At 41.7% G+C, this 20237-nt stretch overlaps 1 protein-coding gene across 1 annotated transcript in view; it reads right to left on the bottom strand.

Moving 5' to 3' along the window:
- The window catches only part of PARD3B (par-3 family cell polarity regulator beta), a 1081037-nt gene extending 1061052 nt beyond the window's left edge, over positions 1 to 19985 (bottom strand). Inside the window, exon 1 of the mRNA XM_030803127.1 lies at positions 19582 to 19985. Within this exon, the coding sequence (XP_030658987.1) occupies positions 19582 to 19701 (120 nt within the window). The 5' untranslated portion in view covers positions 19702 to 19985. The remainder of the gene's footprint in view (positions 1 to 19581) is intronic.
- Between the last annotated feature and the right edge of the window lie 252 nt (positions 19986 to 20237).

Raw genomic sequence — 20237 nt, 5'->3', positions numbered from 1 at the left:
GGCTGAACTAACCGGTTTTTTTATGGTGCACCATTTTTGTTTGAAGGGAATGACTGGAAGATGAACTCTGGATATTTATTCTTGAGATTTTGATAGGTATTTCTTGAGAATGAATGATGTACGCCTCGGCACTTGAAGGAAAACAAATGACAGTATTTGTTGTCAATCATAATCCAAAAATTAAAAAATTTTAACACCTGTATCCACCACTGTGAGCTTGATAGCTTCTCAATACTTAGATATTTCTGATGAAATTGATAGTAATGTTAATATGCATGGTTTTTGATATTATATAATGAAATATGTCAACATTTGGAAAACTGATACAACTCAGTGAACTAATAGTTTCCAAATGACCAACGTATGGTATTAAATCACACAGGAATAGAAGATCAGTCAAAGTACCACATGAACCAATGCATTGTAATGGAGTATGAATATTTCATTGGTTGTGATTCCAAATTCAACGCTGCAATGAACCTTTAAGAAACCATGTTGAAATGTCACTCCCATGATTATGTTATATTATATAATATTCCGTGTTGTGAGCTGACTTGCTCTAGAGACTCCTTGCTGGCTGGATAAAGTAAGCAGTTGGGTTAAGAAAGCCCACATGACAAGGAACTGCAGGTGACCTCTAGGAAAGAAGGGTGGCCTCCAGGAGCTGAAGGTGGCCTCTAACTAGTAGCCAGAAAAAAGCTAGGCCCCTCAATCCTACAGAAACAAGGAATGCGCTCTGCTAACAACCTGAGTTAGCTTGGAGCAGATTCTTCCCAGTCAAGCCTCCAGATGAGAGCGTAGCCTAGGCGATATCTTGATTGCAGCCTGGTGAGTCTAAGGCAAGGACCCAGCTAAGCTGTGTGCAGACTGCTAACCCACAGAAAACTGTGATATAATAAATGTATTTTTAAGCAAGAAAAAGAAACTATCACTTACTGAATTTTCATGTAGTATATCTACAAAAAGCATATCTACAATTATCTGACAAAGCTATTAAAATGCTTCTCCCTTTCCAACTACATATCTGTATGAGGCAGGATTTTCTTCATATATTTAAATCAAAACAACATTGCAACAGATTGAATGAGAAAGCAGATTTGAGAATCCGGCTAATAAGCCAAACATTAAAGAGATGTGCAAAAAATGGTATACAGTGCTATGCTTCTCACCACATTTTTTTTGTTTTGTAAAGTAGTTATTTTTCCTAAAAATAAGTATTTTAACTTGTAATGGGCACTTTGTTATTTTAAATCAATTGAATATGTTTTTTTAATTTCTCACTTTTGATTTATAATATGGTAAATATAGATGTAATACACATGAAACGTTTCCTCAGGTCTTCTAAGAAAATATGAGGGCAAAGGGGTGTTAGGATAACAAATTAAGAACTACTACAATGCTTGTACTTCCATCATCTCTGCCACATGATACACTCTCCCTCATCCTCCTCTACTGCATTTGTCTAAATTCTGTCCATTTTCCCACTTGGCCATTGCAGCCTACTGCAGGCTCTCTCCCTCCCTTCTGGGTGCCCAGGAAACTCATCTGGCACCTGCTTACGTCTTTCTTCATTTCAAAATCTATGCATGTGAAGCCCCAAAGGAAAGGGAATGAGCTATGTAGGGGACATGACACATGCTCCAAAACACTCCACCTGCCACCTGTAAAAGAACGTAATTACAGACTGAATAGGAATGCAATCCATACCAGCCACTGGGCTTCAATCAATGCTTAATAAAGCAGACCACTGGCCAGGCGCAGTGGCTCACGCCTGTAATCCCAGCATTTTGGGAGGCTGAGGCGGGCAGATCACAAGGTCAGGAGATCGAGACCATCCTGGCTAACATGGTGAAACCCCGTCTCTACTAAAAATACAAAAAAGTCAGCCGGGTGTGGTGGCGGGTGCCTGTAGTCCCAGCTACTTGGGAGGCTGAGGTAGGAGAATGGCGTGAACCCGGGAAGCGGAGCTGGCAGTGAGCCGAGATCGCGCCACTGCACTCCAGCCTGGGCGACAGGGCAAGACTCTGTCTCAAAAAATAAAAAATAAAGCAGATCACAAAGGATGTGACATGAGATAGAATTTAGGACATACATGAGTCTCAAAAGTGTCACCTGAAAAGGTAAATGAGAACAAGGAAGCAGATACCAAAATGTTTACATGGAGAAGGTAGTAGACAAGTCAATCAAACCAATAACCTCCAATTCTCAATAATACAGAATGAGTATTAATACGTGGACTATTTTGGAGCAAAAAATATGAGAAATAAAGAGAGTAACATTGTAAGAAAGGCAACGGGGAAATCAACAGAATTCCCCCAATGTGTCTTAGTGGAAAAGCAAGAAAAAATGCATTAAAAACAAATTGCCATTATTATGGGTTGAAGTGTGTTATCCTCCAAAACACAGTATGTTGAGATCCCAGTCCCCCCAACCCATACCTATGAATGTGACCTTATTTGGAAACAGAGTCTTTACAGATGGAATCAAATTAAGATGAGGTCATTAGGGTGAACCCTAATCCAGTACGACTGGTGTCCTTATAAAGGGAGAAGAGACAGAGAGAGAGAGAGACAGCGGGAAGATGGCGTGTAAAAACAGAGGCAGAGATTGGAGTTATGCTGCCATAGCTCAGAAATGCCCTGGACTGCCAGAAGCTGGAAGAAGCAAGAAAGAATCCTTCTCTAGAGGTTTTGAAGGAAGCATGGCCCTGCCAACACCTTAAATTTGAACCTACAGCCTTTAGAACTGTGAGAAAATAAATCTCTCTTGTTTTAAACCACCCAGTTTGTGGTACGTTGTCATAGCAGCCCCAGGAAACACAGAGCGATAGAGTGAGGGACTCCTTACGACCCATAGCCGCATTTACCAAGTGACCCTTCCTCAGCCACAGACAAAAGTGAAATAAGAGAGAGAAAAACCGGAAATGCAAATCTAGTTACAGCAACCAAAAAAAAAAAATTTTTTTTTTTACTAGAAATATTTGAACTGCAGTTATTTTTTTTAAGGTTCTGGGAAAATGTTTCTGATCAAACACTGCTGTCAAAACTCAAGCCCACTGAATCTCTACAAATGTGTCTATAAATACAGAGGCAAGGATTATTTATCCATCTTACACTTCCTCAACTCTTTTCTACAAAAGGAAGTAATCCAGACCTAATATTTAAAGTTACCAATACTATTACTATGTCATGACAAAAGAAACACAAGCTGACAAGTAAAACTCTTTCAGTTTCTTCAAGATTTTATAAAGCTACAGGGACTTCTGGGCCAGGATGACTCTTAGCTCACACAGTAGCCATGCACAAGTCTCAAAATCCAAAAATTATCTCTATTACACAGATAAGGTACGTGACATTATAATCCATAGAAAAATTCACGTATTAACACCTACAATGTACATTTGATTTTAGGAGTTTAACTTCATTTTAGAAGTTTAACTTCAGCCTCACACTTTGGTTAAATCTATAAGCAATCAGATCTTAGCGCTGTGAGGATTTCTGAGTCACTTAATCTGATGGTCCATCCTGTGTCCATAAACATCAGGAAGCTCCAGTGGTTTTTTAAATATGGGCCCTAACCCATTAGTGAAATCAATTTAGCACACCCCAACTACTTTTTCAGTAAAACAAAACAGAATTTAGAAATCAGAGAGCATCATTCACAGTAAAGGTAAGTACTCTCCTGAAACTTTTTTTTCAGGCAGGGGTGTGTGTGTGCGCGCGCACGCGTGCACAGATGTGCGTAGATACTGAGTCATGCAGGCAAATATTTCTTACTGTCTTTACTAGTCCAAACATTGGCAGTAAACCACCAAGGGACAATGATCCTAACAGCGGCAATCCCTTGCCATTGTTTGAGACCTAACAGGCCAGGGGAAGGAGTGACCTTAATACAGGGGAGATGGCCGGGCACGGTGACTCACGCCTGTAATCTCAGCACTTTGGGAGGCCGAGGCTGGTGGATCACCTGAGGTCAGGAGTTCGAGACCAGCCTGCCAAACATGGCAAAACCCCGTCTCTACTAAAAATACAAAAAGTTAGCCGGGCGTGGTGGCATGCACCTGTAATCCCAGCTACTCGGGAGGCTGAGGCAGGAGAATCACTTGAACCCTGGAGGCAGAGGTTGCAGTGAGCCAAGATCGCGCCACTGTACTCCAACCTGGGCGAAAAGAGCAAAACTCCATCTCAAAAAAAAAAAAAAAAAAAAAATACAAGGGCCGAGCCCATAGGGCTGGAGCTGCGACCTTTAGGAAAGGGAAGCAGCCAGCCCACAGTGACCTGGCAGGAATGGAGCTGCCCACCCTCTTGTTCTCTCACTGGAGCCTCCCCAATGACTAAGCCTAACTAGAAGCCACAGGGCAAGAAAGTCCACTCAGCTCAGCCTCCTGGGTCACAGAGGGGACTGGAAAAGGGACAAGAGTGGGTCCGGAGGAGCAAAGGAAGATTTCCAGCCACTGTGACTACCAAAGTCTAAAAGCCACCCATATCAATTTACACTTTCATTAACTGAGCCTAACAACTTTTATTTCTGAGCACCAGATTGTTCCCACATCTAACTTCTAATCCCAACCTTGAATCAAGGCTCTAATCCAATGCTGAACAACTGGTGCAAAAGATTGGCATCTTTATGAACTCAGGATTTCTGATTTCTCCAGGCCCTCACACAGCACACCAACCATTTCATCTGTTCTGTCTCCCACCTCTCCTATCCCTATCTATCAGGTTCTGTAGAACAAAAGCCATGTCTTAGTTATCTCGGAACCCCAGGCCTGGGTGGCTAGAACACAGGCATATTCACTGAAATGTCTGAGAGATTGCTCCCTCTCCCCAGTTCCACCTACACTTCTCTTCCCACTTAGAGTCAACCCCCAAGCCTAATTACTTTGCCCCCTAAACCTCAAAGCTCATTTCCGCTTCTGCTTCAATACATCTAACCTCCACTCCCACAGCAGGACCTGAGCCAGTTCCTCCACCTCCAGTCCCAGCTCCCTCTATCTCCACTCTCTAGGGCAATCAATAAAAAAGGTAGGTCCAACAATATCTCCATCCTGCCCCGAATGCTTCCTTTACTCTGGCTTTGACCCTTACTCATTCCCTACTACCCCTTCCACAACCGTCCTGGAGAAACTTCCCACAATTCTATCCTCTTATCCCCAACCTCCTCCTTCAAACAAAACATACATGCTTACCTTCAAACAGTGGTAGGCTGCCCCCACCCCTCCCTCATGTCCTGCCCCATCTTCCACTCCTACTGCCCTGGCAACTGTCCATGCATCCTTCAAACCCCTGGCAAGGTACAGCTCATGGAGTGAAACCTGCTCAACTTCCCCACCTCCCCTTGCCCCAAAGCCCCTTGATCATACCATGCCCTGTTTGTTTCCATGCTCCTCTATGCCTGTTAAATCTATAAGCCCAGTGGTGGCAGAAGCTGTATCTTATTTTACTCTATATCCTCAGCAGAAAACACAATACTGACCCAAAGCCACTGTCTAAATCTTCCTCCATGTGACTTAAGTGACTTTTAGATGATCAGATTGTTACAGGCAATCCTCACACAGGATCCCCTAATTGGAAGTCTGACTGAGACCTCACTGAGTACATGGAACATTTTATTATTATACTTTAAGTTCTAGGGTACATGTGCACAACATGCAGGCTCGTTACATAGGTATACATGTGCCATGCTGGTCTGCTGCACCCATCAACCCATCATTTACATTAGGTATTTCTCCCAATGCTATCCCTCCCCCCAACCCCCCACCCCCCACCCCATGACAGGCCCCAGTGTTTGATGTTCTTCACCCTGTGTCCAAGTGTTCTCATTGTTCAATTTCCACCTATGAGTGAGAACTTGCAGTGTTTGGTTTTCTGTCCTTGTGATTGTTTGCTCAGAATGATGGTTTCCAGCTTCATCCATGTCCCCGCAAAGAACATGAACTCATCCTTTTTTACAGCTGCATAGTATTCCATGGTGTATATGTGCTACATCTTCTTAATCCAGTCTATCATTGATGGACGTTTGGGTTGGTTGCAAGTCTTTGCTATTGTGAATAGTGCTGCAATAAACATACGTGTGTATGTGTCTTTATAGTAGCATGATTTATAATCCTTTGGGTATATACCCAGTAATGGGATCGCTGGGTCAAATGATACTTCTAGCTCTAGATCCTTGAGGAATTGCCACACTGTCTTCCACTGAACTAGTTTACAGTCCCACCAACAATGTAAAAGCATTCCTATTTCTCCACATCCTCTCCAGCATCTGTTGTTTCCTGGCTTTTTAATGATGCCATTCTAACTGGTGTGAGATGATAGTATCTCATTGTGGTTTTGATTTGCATTTCTCTGATGGCCAGTGATGATGAGCACTTTTTCATGTGTCTGTTGGCTGCATAAATGTCTTCTTTTGAGAGGTGTCTGTTCATATCCTCTGCCCACTTTTTGATGGGGTTGTTTTTTTCTTGTAAATTTGCTTAAGTTCTTTGTAGATTCTGGATATTAGCCCTTTGTCAGACGGGTAGATTGCAAAAATTTTCTCCCATTCTGTAGGTTGCTTGTTCACTCTGATGGTAGTTTCTTTTGCTGTGCAGAAGCTTAGTTTAATTAGATCCCATTTGTCAATTTTGGCTTTTGTTGCCATTGCTTTTGGTGTTTTAGTCATGAAGTCCTTGCCCATGCCTATGTCCTGAATGGTATTGCCTAGGTTTTCTTCTATGGCTTTTATGGTTTTAGGTCCAACATTTAAGTCTTTAATCCATCTTGAATTAATTTTTGTATAAGGTGTAAGGAAGGGATCCAGTTTCAGCTTTCTACATATGACTAGCCTATTTTCCCAGCACCATTTATTAAATAGGGAATCCTTTCCCCATTTCTTGTTTTTGTCAGGTTTGTCAAAGATCAGATGGTTATAGATGTGTGGTGTTATTTCTGAGGCCTCTGTTCCATTCCATTGGTCTGTATCTCTGTTTTGGTACCAGTACCATGCTGTTTTGGTTACTGTAGCCTTGTAGTATAGTTTGACATCAGGTAGCATGATGCCTCCAGCTTTGTTCTTTATGCTTAGGATTGACTTGGCAATGAGGGCTCATTTTGGTTCCATATGAACTTTAAAGTAGTTTTTTCCAATTCTGTGAAGAAAGTCCTCGGTAGCTTGATGGGGATAGCATTGAATCTATAAATTACCTTGGGCAGTATGGCCATTTTCACAATATTGATTCTTCCTATCCATGAGCATGGAATGTTCTTCCATTTGTTTGTGTCCTCTTTGATTTTGTTGAGCAGTGTTTTGTAGTTCTCCTTGAAGAGGTCCTTCACATCCCTTGTAAGTTGGATTCCTAGGTATTGTATTCTCTTTCTAGCAATTGTGAATGGGAGTTCACTCATGATTTGGCTGTTTGTCTGTTATTGGTGTATAGGAATGCTTGTGATTTTTGAAGACTGATTTTGTATCCTCAGACTTTGCTGAAGTTGCTTATCAGCTTATGGAGATTACGGGGTTTTCTAAATATACAATCATGTCATCTGCAAACAGGGACAACTCTGTAAGTTGACCTGTCCCTGTAAGTTGAGTTTAACATCCTCAACTTGAGGCAGCAGACAAGAGCAATGCAGTATACATTTATCTGGAAGATACTTGGCAATGCATCTGATAGAGACTAAATTGAGAGAAAACCTTTTTAACCGGCCTGTCTTGATATCCTGCAATTCCACCACATTGCAATCCAAAAAATGAGTGTCCAGCAATCAAAATGGTTGAGCCCAGCAACAGGGGGCAGGCTCAATTTTAGTAGCTCCTAAGACAGAGATATCATGCCTGTCAAAAATAAAGAATCCATCAAAATTGTGATAATCCAGATAATTTTAAAATCAACATGAAATTAATGAATGCTGAAAATCAAACATTATTCAAACACAAGAGACTGCATCACACAAACCTGCAGGAAGCAAAAACATGTTGCTTCACGGAAAATCCAGAACTACAGAGCACTCAGTCTGAAAAATCTAAGAAGCAAGTCAACCTGTCAGAATTTGAAACTGTTATTTAAGACAATCAGTGTGGCAGATATAATGGACCACTAAACTACTGCCTACAGCAAATGTGGAGATGTTGAGGCATTTGAAGATAATCAAGAGAAAAGTTGCATTTATATTTAAAAATATGTATATCTACCATATATAAAGACCCCAAACTTACAAACACCATGTTGACTACAAGCTCATTCTCATTTTTATTTTAAAAATGTGGAATTTGACATAGTTTAGCAAGCATTTATAGTATCTATACTATATATCAAATACTATGCTAAAAACAGAGATAAGAAAATAAATAAGACTTACTCTCTGTTCTTGGGATGCAGAGACGATAAGGAGGAAGCAGATCCAAGAGAGATCACTTCAAAGCATCAAAGGAAATTTCTGAGCAACTGGACATGTGGTGGAATATGAGGGAGGTGTGAAGGATATCCAGGTTTTTGGATTAGACAACCAAGTGAATGATGGTGCCATGTGCACAGTAACAGGCTACAAGGAATGGGGCAAGCAGATTCACAGAGAATAGAGGGGGCTTGAATTGTGTGTGGGACATCCAGGTAATGAAGTCCAGAGGCAGGCAGATATTGGGGTCTAGAGCAAGTTCAGGGCTAGAAGTGTGTATTTGTGGGTAGGTGAAGCCATGTGGTGAATGAGATCCCATGGAGGACAAGGCCAGAATCCCAGTGTACCAACATACAAGAATATGGTAGAGAGGGCATCTGTGAAGACTAAAAGAATACAGATGTTTAAAAATCCTGAAAAGCCCCTAGGTGAGACTCTGTCTCAACAACAACAACAACAACAAATCCTGAAAAGCCCATGAGTAGAGAGTTTTAAAAGGTGGGACATCATCAAAAACAAGAAGTAAAAGGTAACCATGGCCTTTAGCTACTAGATCTTGATAATTTTGTTAAAAACAGTTTTGCAGGAGAAGATGTGAAAACCAGCATAACCAAGCGAGTGATGAGGCCTTAACAGACATTCTACAAAGTTAGGTAATTTATTCCCCAATTTTCTGAAAATGCTCCATTTTAAATTTATACACACATTTTTAAACTCATGCAAATTAAGCAAAATGTGAGTATATTTGTAATAAAATGGAGAGCTACATTAAGACAGCATGAAAATCCCTTAGGGCAGCACCCAAGGACCATCACCATCTGGTCCGAATTAGTGTGTGCACCCACTCCTCTCCAGGCTATGCTCAACTTTTCACAACTCCCTCAACCACTTTCTTCCCTCCACCTAGAATGTCTTATCTCACTTTTCTCCTGGAAAATTCCTCATCATCTTTCAAAACGGCTTCACTGTCTTCTCTTTCAAAGGGCATTATTTGTCTATATTGTATCCCCGCAAACATACCACTAAAGCAAAACTGGCTTATTCACGTGTGTGCCTTATCATCCAGGAGGCCATGAAACTCATCAAAACCAGAGAGTGGCTGCTTTATCTTCACAGCTAGTAGAGCCATTCTAGCTGAGGCACTAGACATGTGAGTGAAGATGCCATCTTGAGCATTCCAGACCTAGAAAACATCACACAGAGACTTCCCCCATGTGCTTGGTCCAAATTCCTGACCTACACAAACATGTTGTTGAGTGGTATTTTCAGCTACTACATTTTGGTGACAGTTTGTAATACAACAAGAGATAGCTGCAATAGGTGGTGACGGACGCATGGTAAAAGAATTACTTCTTTGAAAAGAACTTACTGATACCCTACTATGACCTGGTACTCTTCTAGGAGCTGAGGGTTCAGAAATGAACAAAAGAGACAAATATCTCTACCTTTATTGAAGTTAATATTCTAGTGGTGGAGAGAAGAAATACAGTTAAAATAAGTGGTATGGTAGGAAGAATATGGTCTGTAGATAGAACTAAATCAGGGAAGGGCAATAGAAAGGGTGGTCAGAAGGTTATAATTATAAATAGGGTAGTCAGGAAGGCTTCCTGAAGAAGAAAACAATTATTTAAGACAGAAGCTATGAAAGAAGCAGATAGGTGGATAACTGAGAGAAAATATTTTAGGAAGAGAGAAAACAGCACGAGGTAAGAGTCTGTCTGGCACGCTTGAATAACATGACAAGAGATCAGTATGACTCAGGTAGGAAAAGAGACAGCTGTGTGGTAGATGATGAGGTCAGAGAGGTAAAAGATAGGGTGCTGGAGTCCCCAAGACCTTCCAGGTTCTATGATTCACCAAGAGAATTCAAGGAACTCAGCATACACTCATACTCACGGATATAAACTTTTTTTAAGACAGCGTCTCGCTCTGTTGCCCAGGCTGGAGTGCAGTAATGCACTCTCAGCTCACTGCAATCTCCAACTCCCAGGTTCATGCGATTCTCCTGCCTCAGCCTCCCAAGTAGCTGGGATTACAGGTGTGTGCCACCACGTCTGGCTAATTTTTGTATTTTTAGTAGAGACGGGGTTTCACCAAGTTGCCCAGGCTGGTCTTGAACGCCTGAGCTCAGGTGATTCGCCCATCTTGGCCCCCAAAGTGCTAGGATTACAGGTGTGAGCCACGGTGCCAGGCCCTTTGTGGGTATAATTTATTAGTGAAAAGATATAAAGCCAAATCAGCAAAAGAAACTAGCATTCAGAGTGAAGTCTGGAGGAAACCAGGCACAAGCTTCCAAGGGTCTTCCCTTAGTGGAGAGGACTTGCTTAATTCCCCCAGCAGTAAGTTCTTACCACATGTGTGAAATGTTGCCTACCAGGAACACTCATTAGTGACTCAGCACCCAAGGTTTTTACTGCAGACTGATCACATAGGCACCTTCTGCTTAGCGTGTACAAAAATTCCAGACTCCCAGAAAAAGAGCAGGTGTTCGGCATAAGCCATGTTGTTTGCAGAAACAGTTTTGCACAGTGAGCCATTCTGATAAGGGAATGATGGTAGCCCTCCACAAATCTAACTTTCTAGATGCCACCAGCCAAGGCCCGGCTTCGCAAGCAGGGCTTTCTAAGGATAGCAGTCTCAGGCCTGCTACGTTAACTTTTTTCTGCACAGATAGTCAGATCATGTAGCACTTCCAAGGCCATTTAGGAGAGATGTGCACCACCGGAAGATCTTCAGTAGAAGAATGATATGACCTGACTAGAATTTTAAATTATCACTCTAGCTTTTGTGTTAAGGAGAGACAGTAATGTGGGAGTCTTGGGGGCAGAAATGGAGACACTAAAGTCTATCTAAAGAAAAAAATAATAAAAATCAAGCTCCAGTATACCAACAGGAAAGAGACTGAAAAGTAGTCAGATTCCAAATCTAGTATGAGAGCAGAGTCAACCAGATTTGCAGACTGACTGTATGTGGATCATGAGAGAAAAACGTTGGTCAAGGGTGATGACAAGCATTTCTGGTGAACAGCTAGAAAGAAGGCCTTGCCATTTAATGACATGCTTAGATTGCAGGAGGACTTGATTTGGAGTTGGGGATTAGGAATTCATTTGGGGTCAAGCTATAAGTAAAAGATGCCTACCAGATGTCCAGGCAAAGGGTCAAGAAAGCTGTATATAGAGCTGGCAGTTCAAGGAAGAGACCTGGGCTGGAGCTACCCCAATGGTATTTGGAACCATATTACTGTAAGTAAAGAGATGCAGGTGGAGATTTAAGAATTAAGTCCTGGGGTACTGTAGTGCTAAGAGGTAGAGGAGGAAAGAAGGAACCACCAAAGAGCCTGAGAATGGACAATAGATAGGAAAAAAGTCAGGAGAGTGTAGGTTCCAGGAAGCATGTGCTTAAGAGGTTCAGTATTTTTAAAAATTTTTTTCATTTCCATAAATTATTGGGGAACAGGTGGTGATTCATTACATGAATAAGTTCTTCAGTGATGATTTGTGAGATTTTGGTGCATCCATCACTCGAGCAGTATGCACGGCACCCAATTTGTGGTCTTTTATCCCTCATGCCCTTCCCACCCTTTCTCCCTGAGTCCCTGAAGTCCTTTGTGTCAGTGAGTACAATGTTTGGGTTTCCATTCCTGAGTTACTTCACTTGCCATAATAGTCTCCAATCTCATCCAGGTTGCTGCAAATGCCATTAATTCACTCTTTTTTTTAATGGCTGAGGCATATTCCTTTATACACACACACACACACAGACACACACACACCACGGATTCTTTACCCACTCATTGACTGATGGGCGTTTGGTTCCATGCTTTTGCAGTTGCAAAGTGTGCTGCTAAACATGCATGTGCAAGTATCTTTTTCGTATAATGACTTATTTTCCTCTGGGTAGATACCCAGTAGTGGGATTGCTGGATCAAATGGTAGTTCTACTTTTAGTTCTTTAAGGAATCTCCACACTGTTTTTCATAGTGGTTGTACTAGTTTACATTCCCATCAGCAGTGTAGAAGTGTTCACTGTTCACCACATCCACACCAACACCTATTTTTTTTTAATTTTTTGATGATGGCCATTCTTGCAGGAGTAAGGTGGTATCGCATTGTGATTTTGATTTGCATTTCCCTGATCATCAGTGATGTTGAGCATTTTTTCATGTTTGTTGGCCATTTCTACACCTTCTTTTGAGAATTGTCTATTCATGTCCTTAGCCCTCTTTTTGATGGGATTGTTTGGTTATTTTCCTTGCTAATTTGTTTGAGTTCATTGTAGATTCTGGATATTGGTCCTTTGTCAGATGTATAGATTGTGAAAATTTTCTCCCACTCTGTGGGCTGTCTGTTTACACTGCTGACTGTTCCTTTTGCCAAGGAAAAGCTCTGATTTCAAACTATACTATAAGACCACAGTCAGCAAACAGCATGGTACTAGTATAAAAATAGGCCCATAGACCACTGGAACAGAAATAGAGAACCCAAATACTTACAGCCAACTGATTTTCAACAAAGCAAACGAAAACATTAAGTGGGGAAAGGACACCCTATTCAACAAATGGTGCTGGGATAACTGGCAAGCCACATGTAGGAGAACGAAGCTGGATCCTCATCTCTCACCTTATACAAAAATCAACTCAAAATGGGTCAAGGATTTAAATCTAAGACCTGAAACTATAAAATTCTGTAAGATAACATTGGAAAAACCCTCCTAGACATTGGCTTAGGCAAGGATTTCATGACCAAGAACCCAAAAGCAAATGCAATAAAAACAAGGATAAATAGCTAGGACTTAATTAAACTGAAGATGTTTAGTATTTCTATCAGTCGAGAAGCATCTAAATCTCACTAAAAATGGCCCAGATTTTTGTTCACTGCTCCTTCTTGGCCCACTCTCTGCCCAGTACCAGAGACAGAGGATGTACATCCTCAGCCTGTTGCACCAAAGGTATAAACTGAGGCCGGCCTGGGCTTACTCTCCAACGCAGCTAGTTTTTGTGCTAGTGTCTAGGTGAGGCATTTAAGGTTTAAGGGCTCTCTCTACCACCTGTGGATACCAAAGAGCAGCTGAAGATCCCTATCTGATGGCAAAGGTCTCAACAGAACTGAGTAGCAACATCAAGCTAAGGACTGCCTGGGATCTGGTCTTTAAGCCAGTAGTTTTCAAAAGCAGCTGACAGAACCCATCAGAAGAGCATTGGATCTGAACTGTCCACTAAGGCAAGTCATTTGTGGTGATTTACATTTAGAGTAAAATTTAAAATTCAGTTCCTCAGTTGCACTAGGCACATTTCAAATACTTAACAACCACATGTGTCTAGTGGCTGCCCTCTTGAAAGATGTAGATCTAGAACATCTCTTCATCCCAGAAAGTTCTATTGCACTACATTGCTTTAGATTTTCCAAGAGAGGCCCAAGGTTCTGAATGTTTAACACACTCCTCAGATGTTTTTAACAGTCCACTCAGAAAACAGTCTCACAAAAATCTGACAACATTACCATTTGCCCAACTTCCTCAAAGGGAATCTGTGGCACAGAACACCCTGGGAATGAATTCCTGGTTAAGCCACTTGATTAAGCACAGGGCCTCAAGCTACAAATCAGGACTGTGGCTCCCAATCACGCACAGGGCAATTAACTCAGCTCAGATAACCAGCCAAACCCGGTTCAGCAAACCTTATGTGCATGGATTATACACAGAGGGTGTGTGGGGATGTGTGTGTGAGAGGGAGGGAAAGAGAAAGAGGAGGGAGGGGAGAGAAGATCCAGGAGCACAAACTCAAATGCCCACCAGCAGGCCAAATAGCAACCATGAATTAAGGTCATAAGTGAGAAAATAAGCACAGAGTAAAAATAGTCAAGCATGATGACAATAACTTATCCTCACTGTCAGGGAAGCAATAATGGAGACTGGAGCATTAATAATTCTTTCTAAAGAGAACAGAGGTGTCTCAGCTCCAATTGATGGTTGCTATGTGGGAAAGTAAAGCCCAGCATTGTCAGAGCTTCCGATTTGCTTTTCCCCCAAAGAAGATAGGAATCTGGAGTTTTGCATGAAATCTCAAAATATTTAAACGCTGACAACTAAGTCAAAATAGAACACTGAGCAGACCTACAAAAATATGTCTGTGGGTCACAGCAGGCCCCACGAGCCCTCTGTTTGCAAACTTAGAAGCTGCTCAATGCAAGCTGAGTAGCAGAACCAAAACCAAGTTGGAAGCATGTGTAATACTGATGGCGAGTCAGTTCTGTCCACATGCTGTAAAGAAGTGAGGTCTGAATAGGAAATAAAGCACTCAAGTAAGTCAGTGCCCAATCAATTGAAAAGCATTTGAGGAATCCAGTCTGGGCCTAGCTTATGTATACAACAACCTTAAAATCTATTTAGGTAACAAGGCATCAAAGCCTGAAAAGTTTAGAAATTCAAGAGTTCTAGCCTATTCCTCCAGGCTACTCCCACACATTATCATACCAGATTCTTCTTACTACACAAATTCTCTTAGATTCTGATCCCACAGTTAATCAGGGAATGGAATTGTTAGTCTAATCAGACTATTCCCAGTTCTGGGAAGCTGCCTCAACTTGTAAAACAAATATATTATTCAAAATATCTGAATACAGAAAAGATTCATCTTGAAAATCCTATCAAATATAATTTTTCCTTTTTAAAAAAGGGTGTACTCATATATACGGTCAGATCTCCAAATTGGCCTTTGTAAATTCCAGCATGCCCGCTATCCCACGAATTCAATGCTCTTATTTCTCATTCATTCCAACCCCGAACACACTATACATCCTCATTACCAGACAAGTCTTTCCCTTATTCACTTCGTCCTCAGTGAATACACACACACACACACACACACACACACACACACACACAGTTGGCCCTCCGCATCCATGCATCCTGCATCTGCGGATTCAACCAACCACAAATCAAAAATATTCAGAAAAAAAACTATCTGTACTTAACACATACACACAATTTTCTTGTCACTATTCCCTAAACAGTATAGTATAATAATTGTTTAAATAGCTTTTACATTGTATTAGGTATTATAAATAATCTAGAGATGACTTAAAGTATACAGGAGGATGTGTGTAGATTACATGCAAACACTGCAGCATTTTATATCAGGAACTTGAGCATCTGCAGATTTTGGTATCCAAGGGAAGTCCTGGAACCAATCCCCTGTGGATACTAAGGGACAATTGTCTATATAAAATGAATGTTCACTTTAAGCAATTATTTGAGCACCTTCTATAGGAAGAATTCTTCAAGGTTAGGAGTACAGGGTAGGAGTAGGAGTATTCCTAATGGCACTAAAAGGTCCTCTAACAAATTCCATGCTTTTATTCGTTTGTTTCTTTTTTTTTTTAATGAGAAAAGACCAGAAATGTCAAAATTCAATTTGAAAAACAATGTGTAATAAATTCACTTTCTGTAAATCAGTGAAAGACACTTAAAAGGTTTGAATCCCTGGACAGCAAAGTTTTAAGCCCTGCACTTCGTAATAATCATCCCACTAACAAATAACATGTATTGTGCTTATTCTGTTGCTTAATAACAGATTGGTGTGTAGATATCTAAGACACAGTATCTGCCATCAAAAGAGTTTAAAATCCAATGAGTTCAGCAATACGAAAAGATTAGTGATTCTCAACCTTGGCTGGGCATTAGAATCACCTGGAGTGCTTTTTAAAATACCTATGCCCAGGACCCACTCCTAACCCAATGAATGAGAATCTCGGGGGAAGGGACACAGGTATTTGTAATGTTTAAAATGTTTAATGTGAAAATTAGAGGTGACTGAAGTACAGCCAGGGTTGAGAGTCCCTGCAGGATATAGCTCAATTACCCATTCACCTGTGACACATAATTTTGATGATAAATTTAACTAATTACTCAATGATCCCCACCATGAGCACGTAAGAAGACAATCACTTTTCCACTAACAACTTCACTAAATTGGATTTGGAGGCTGGGACACTGATAAAGTGTCAGGAGTTGGAGATAAGCAATCCCACAGTTCTCACCTCTCAGTCCACCACGTTTCCAATGGAGTTCATCAAATGGCGGCAGGAATCTCAAAGGCCCAGACTTCAGGGCATAATCAAAGCCTTCCCAAAACTCCCCCTGTATCTTCAGGATCGCACCAACCTCTGGCCTTATCTGATGTTGATTCAGGGGGCTCCCAACATTCCACAAATACGTTTTCTTTGTTCTCAACAGGTAGTGGTGACTTCTCACATGCTGTCCACGAAATCTAGAATGGCATCCTTGGACTTCGCTTACTTTCCAAACTTTAGAAACCACCATTTCCATCCTCAATCTTGAAACCTGTCTTTCTCCCATCTACATTACTCAGTGCCTCAGAAAATAATGGACTTACTTTACATTCATGTTCCCACTAAATTTGGTTCTTTATGGCACTTGCCATCTGGATGTCTAATATCTTGCCCATTTTCCCACTTGTAGTTAGACTGAGGAATATTTTTCATAGTTGATTTGCAAATCCTACAATATTTGCCTCAGAAACTAGATTTTCCACATGTAGACCTCATAAAATATATAATTAAGAGAAACTTGTGGATGTCCCATCACTATTCCAGAAGCAAAATTGCTATTTTTAGGTTGATGTGATATAGCAGTTAGTAGATAGAAACGTCTTTTTAAATCAAGCATTAAAAAACAAATAATATGGATAAATTCCAATTCATAACAACATATATAGTAGTAGGCTATGCAGTTAATGGCTGAGAGCAAACATCTAGAGACACAGTTCCTGGTTTCTAAACCCAAATCTACCACTTACTTGTCATGTCTCAGTGTCTCTTTTTCCCCTGATTTGTAAAATGGGGATAATAATAGTACCTACCTCCTAACATTGTTGGGAGAAATAAGTCATAAGCATAAAGTTCCTAAAACAGGGCCTGCACAGCATAAGCACAATACATGTTATTTGTTAGTGGGATGATTATTACGAAGTGCAGGGCTTAAAACCTTGCGGTCCAGGGATACAAACCTTTTAGATGTCTTTCACTGATTTACAGAAAGTGAATTTATTACACATTGTTTTTCAAATTGAATTTTGACATTTCTGGCCTTTTCTCATTTAAAAAAATGAATAAAAGCATGGAATTTGTTAGAGTATTTATTGACCTTTTAGTGCCATTATGAATACCATTTAATATTAGTTAAATCTTGTTATGATTACAATATTATTTAAAATGAAACTATGGGAGAATACTTGGGGAGGGGAAAAATCATCACTTACTACTTCTTAAAATGAAATTTTAAAAGCAAAAAAAAGAGGAAGGATTTATATGCTGCAGGTGACCTTTAAATGTCACATTCACTAATATATAAATGTAAACAGAAAAATACGTCTGGTAATAATAGTAAACTGATCAATGCGACTACATTGTTCTGTGATATTGTAAGTTACGTTTCCATTCCAGAATGTCAATAGCTTTTTAACACCTTTTAAGATCAAATTATAGTGCACTAAGTATCAGCTGGTTAGTTCTCTTCATGTTATTTACAAGCTTGTAGTTTATATCTTACTTGGATAGCCCCTGTACTAAAATTCTAAATACACAAGATTTGAGGGCATAAATTATTTAATAGTTAAAAAGTAATTTCAATTTGGCAAGACAATCCTTTAATGAGATCTATTTCAATAATCTGTCTGGAGTAATGTTGTTACTATTAATCTTAGCTCACTTTCAATAGTGAAATATGAATTAATAGACAATTAGTTACTTGTTTAAATCTCAGTTAACTGAATTATATGATTTAAACAGCAAACACTATTTTAACAATGGCAAACACATATGCACGCGCACACACACACACAACACTGCAGTAGATTTTCACACAGCTTTATAAACCACTTTAATTTTTTCCCTCCTCTACCTCAATTCCATCAGTAAAGAGTTCATCTTTAGGGGTTATATTTAATATATTAATAGACCTTTCATTGTACTCTCCTCCAGTTCTTGAGTATCCAAAGCAATATGCACATGTATTTGTCCAGAGCTGAATTTTTTTTCTGTATAGTAATTCTTAATGGAGGCAAAGAAGGTGCAAGTATTTTCTTAAACCCCTAAGCTATATACTTGTAAGAAACAATTACTTTTATGCTTTGGATAACCGATAAGAAGTTAAAAGCAATTAAAACTTACATTTTTCCGTCACTAGATTGACCAACCCACTATTTTAGTCACATGGCATGAGACCAACTATTAAAAGAACCATTGGCCGCTAAAACAAGAATTTGTGACTTGCCCTGTTTGAGGAGGATTTGGGACATACAAAATGTTCCATGTGAAGATTTAAAAAATTAAAAGGTTATTCAATGCCTTCATTTAAAAATTTCACTGAGGAAGTCCTAGAGGCCCAATGTTACCCAAATACTTGGCATAAGTTCTAGTGCCAGATATTTTGTCAACATGTATTGCACAGTTAAAAAAAAATTGTCACTTAATTTATACTTGTTCCTGACTTCAGCTACAGAGCTAGCAACGTCTTTCTCATTTTAATAGTCACTCAGGACCTGACAACAGCCCATACACATAGTAACTGCTCATAGAATCTGTGACATTAAACTGAAAACACTCAAAATGTAGACAGGTTGGCTAAGCAAACAGCATTCTCCCACCTGAGTTCCTGCCCAAGTCACTGAGACAGGGCAGCTCACAAGGCTGAAACTCCAAAGGCCCCATCATTTGTAACTTCCGAGTATGTGTCACTTGCACAATCAACTTTCTAACTCCAAGGAGCCTAAGCGAGGCGGGCCTTAATGGGTCAAAAATCACTTAGGTGAGCAGCACCTTTTAAGACGTTCCCTCAAACAAGTTCTAAACCAGTGGTTCTCAAACTTCAGTGGGCATTCCAATCACCTGGGGATCTCGTTAAAGAGCGTATCCTGAGTCGGTGGGTTTGGAGTGAGTCCCCATATTGTGCAGTTCTAAGGAGCTCCCAAGAGATTCCAATGCTGCCGGTCCACCCACGACCCTCGGAGCTCAAGGCCCACAAATACCCAGACACCCAGATCACTGATATTAATTAGCAATAGACAACAGCTGCAGCTACAGGCAATGCCCCATAATCCCCTGGGTTTTCTGCATCCCGAGTGTCGCCACCGGGTCGCACCTGGCAGGTGCCTTGGCTGCAGCCGCGCCCCCCTCCTCCGCGCCGCGCTCACCTTCTCCCGGGTCTTCAGGTACCGCTGCAACGCCTGCTGGGTGAGCTCGCCGACGCGCAGCTGGCCCTCCTTGCAGGGCACCACGATGCCCGTCCTGCCAAAGCACACGGTCACTTTCATCCTGGCCCCCGGCGACCGGGCCGAACAGGTGTCTGACCCCGCGGGCGCAGCCCCCACTCTCGGAGGACGCCCAGGGCGGGTGGGCCCGGAGACCCGAGGCGCCGCTCCCCGGAACACCCTGAGGCCCGGAGGCTCGCGGCAGCGCCCCTTCCACCTGGCCAGGCGGCAGGTGGCGGGAATCGGGGAGGGGCGGCCGCGCAAAGGGTTTACCTCCCAGGTGCCCGGCCGCCCTGGACGCGGCAGCTCCGCGGCCCGGTTCCTCCTCCTCCTCCTCCCGCTCCTACTCCTGCCCGGCCCAGGCGGCTGCTCCGCGCCCACCAAAGCGAAACTGCCGGCCCTGCCCTGTCGCTGGCCCTGGCCCTGGCCCTGGCCCTGGCCCTGGCGGCGGTGGCTGGGCCGGCCCCAGGCCGGGGGCTGGAGTGGGCGGCGGCGGCGGCGGCGCACGGGGCCGGAGTTGGGAGGAAACTTTTGCGCCGGCTCCCAACTCCTCCGCGGCGCCCGCGCTCTGGGCTCCCGCGGTCCCGGGGACGGCCTGG

This window comes from Nomascus leucogenys, chromosome 22a (assembly GCF_006542625.1).
Source record: "Nomascus leucogenys isolate Asia chromosome 22a, Asia_NLE_v1, whole genome shotgun sequence".
Classification (NCBI taxonomy): domain Eukaryota; kingdom Metazoa; phylum Chordata; class Mammalia; order Primates; family Hylobatidae; genus Nomascus; species Nomascus leucogenys.
The sequence above is the reverse complement of the archived record's forward strand: the minus strand, read 5'-3'. Positions and strand labels throughout refer to the sequence as shown.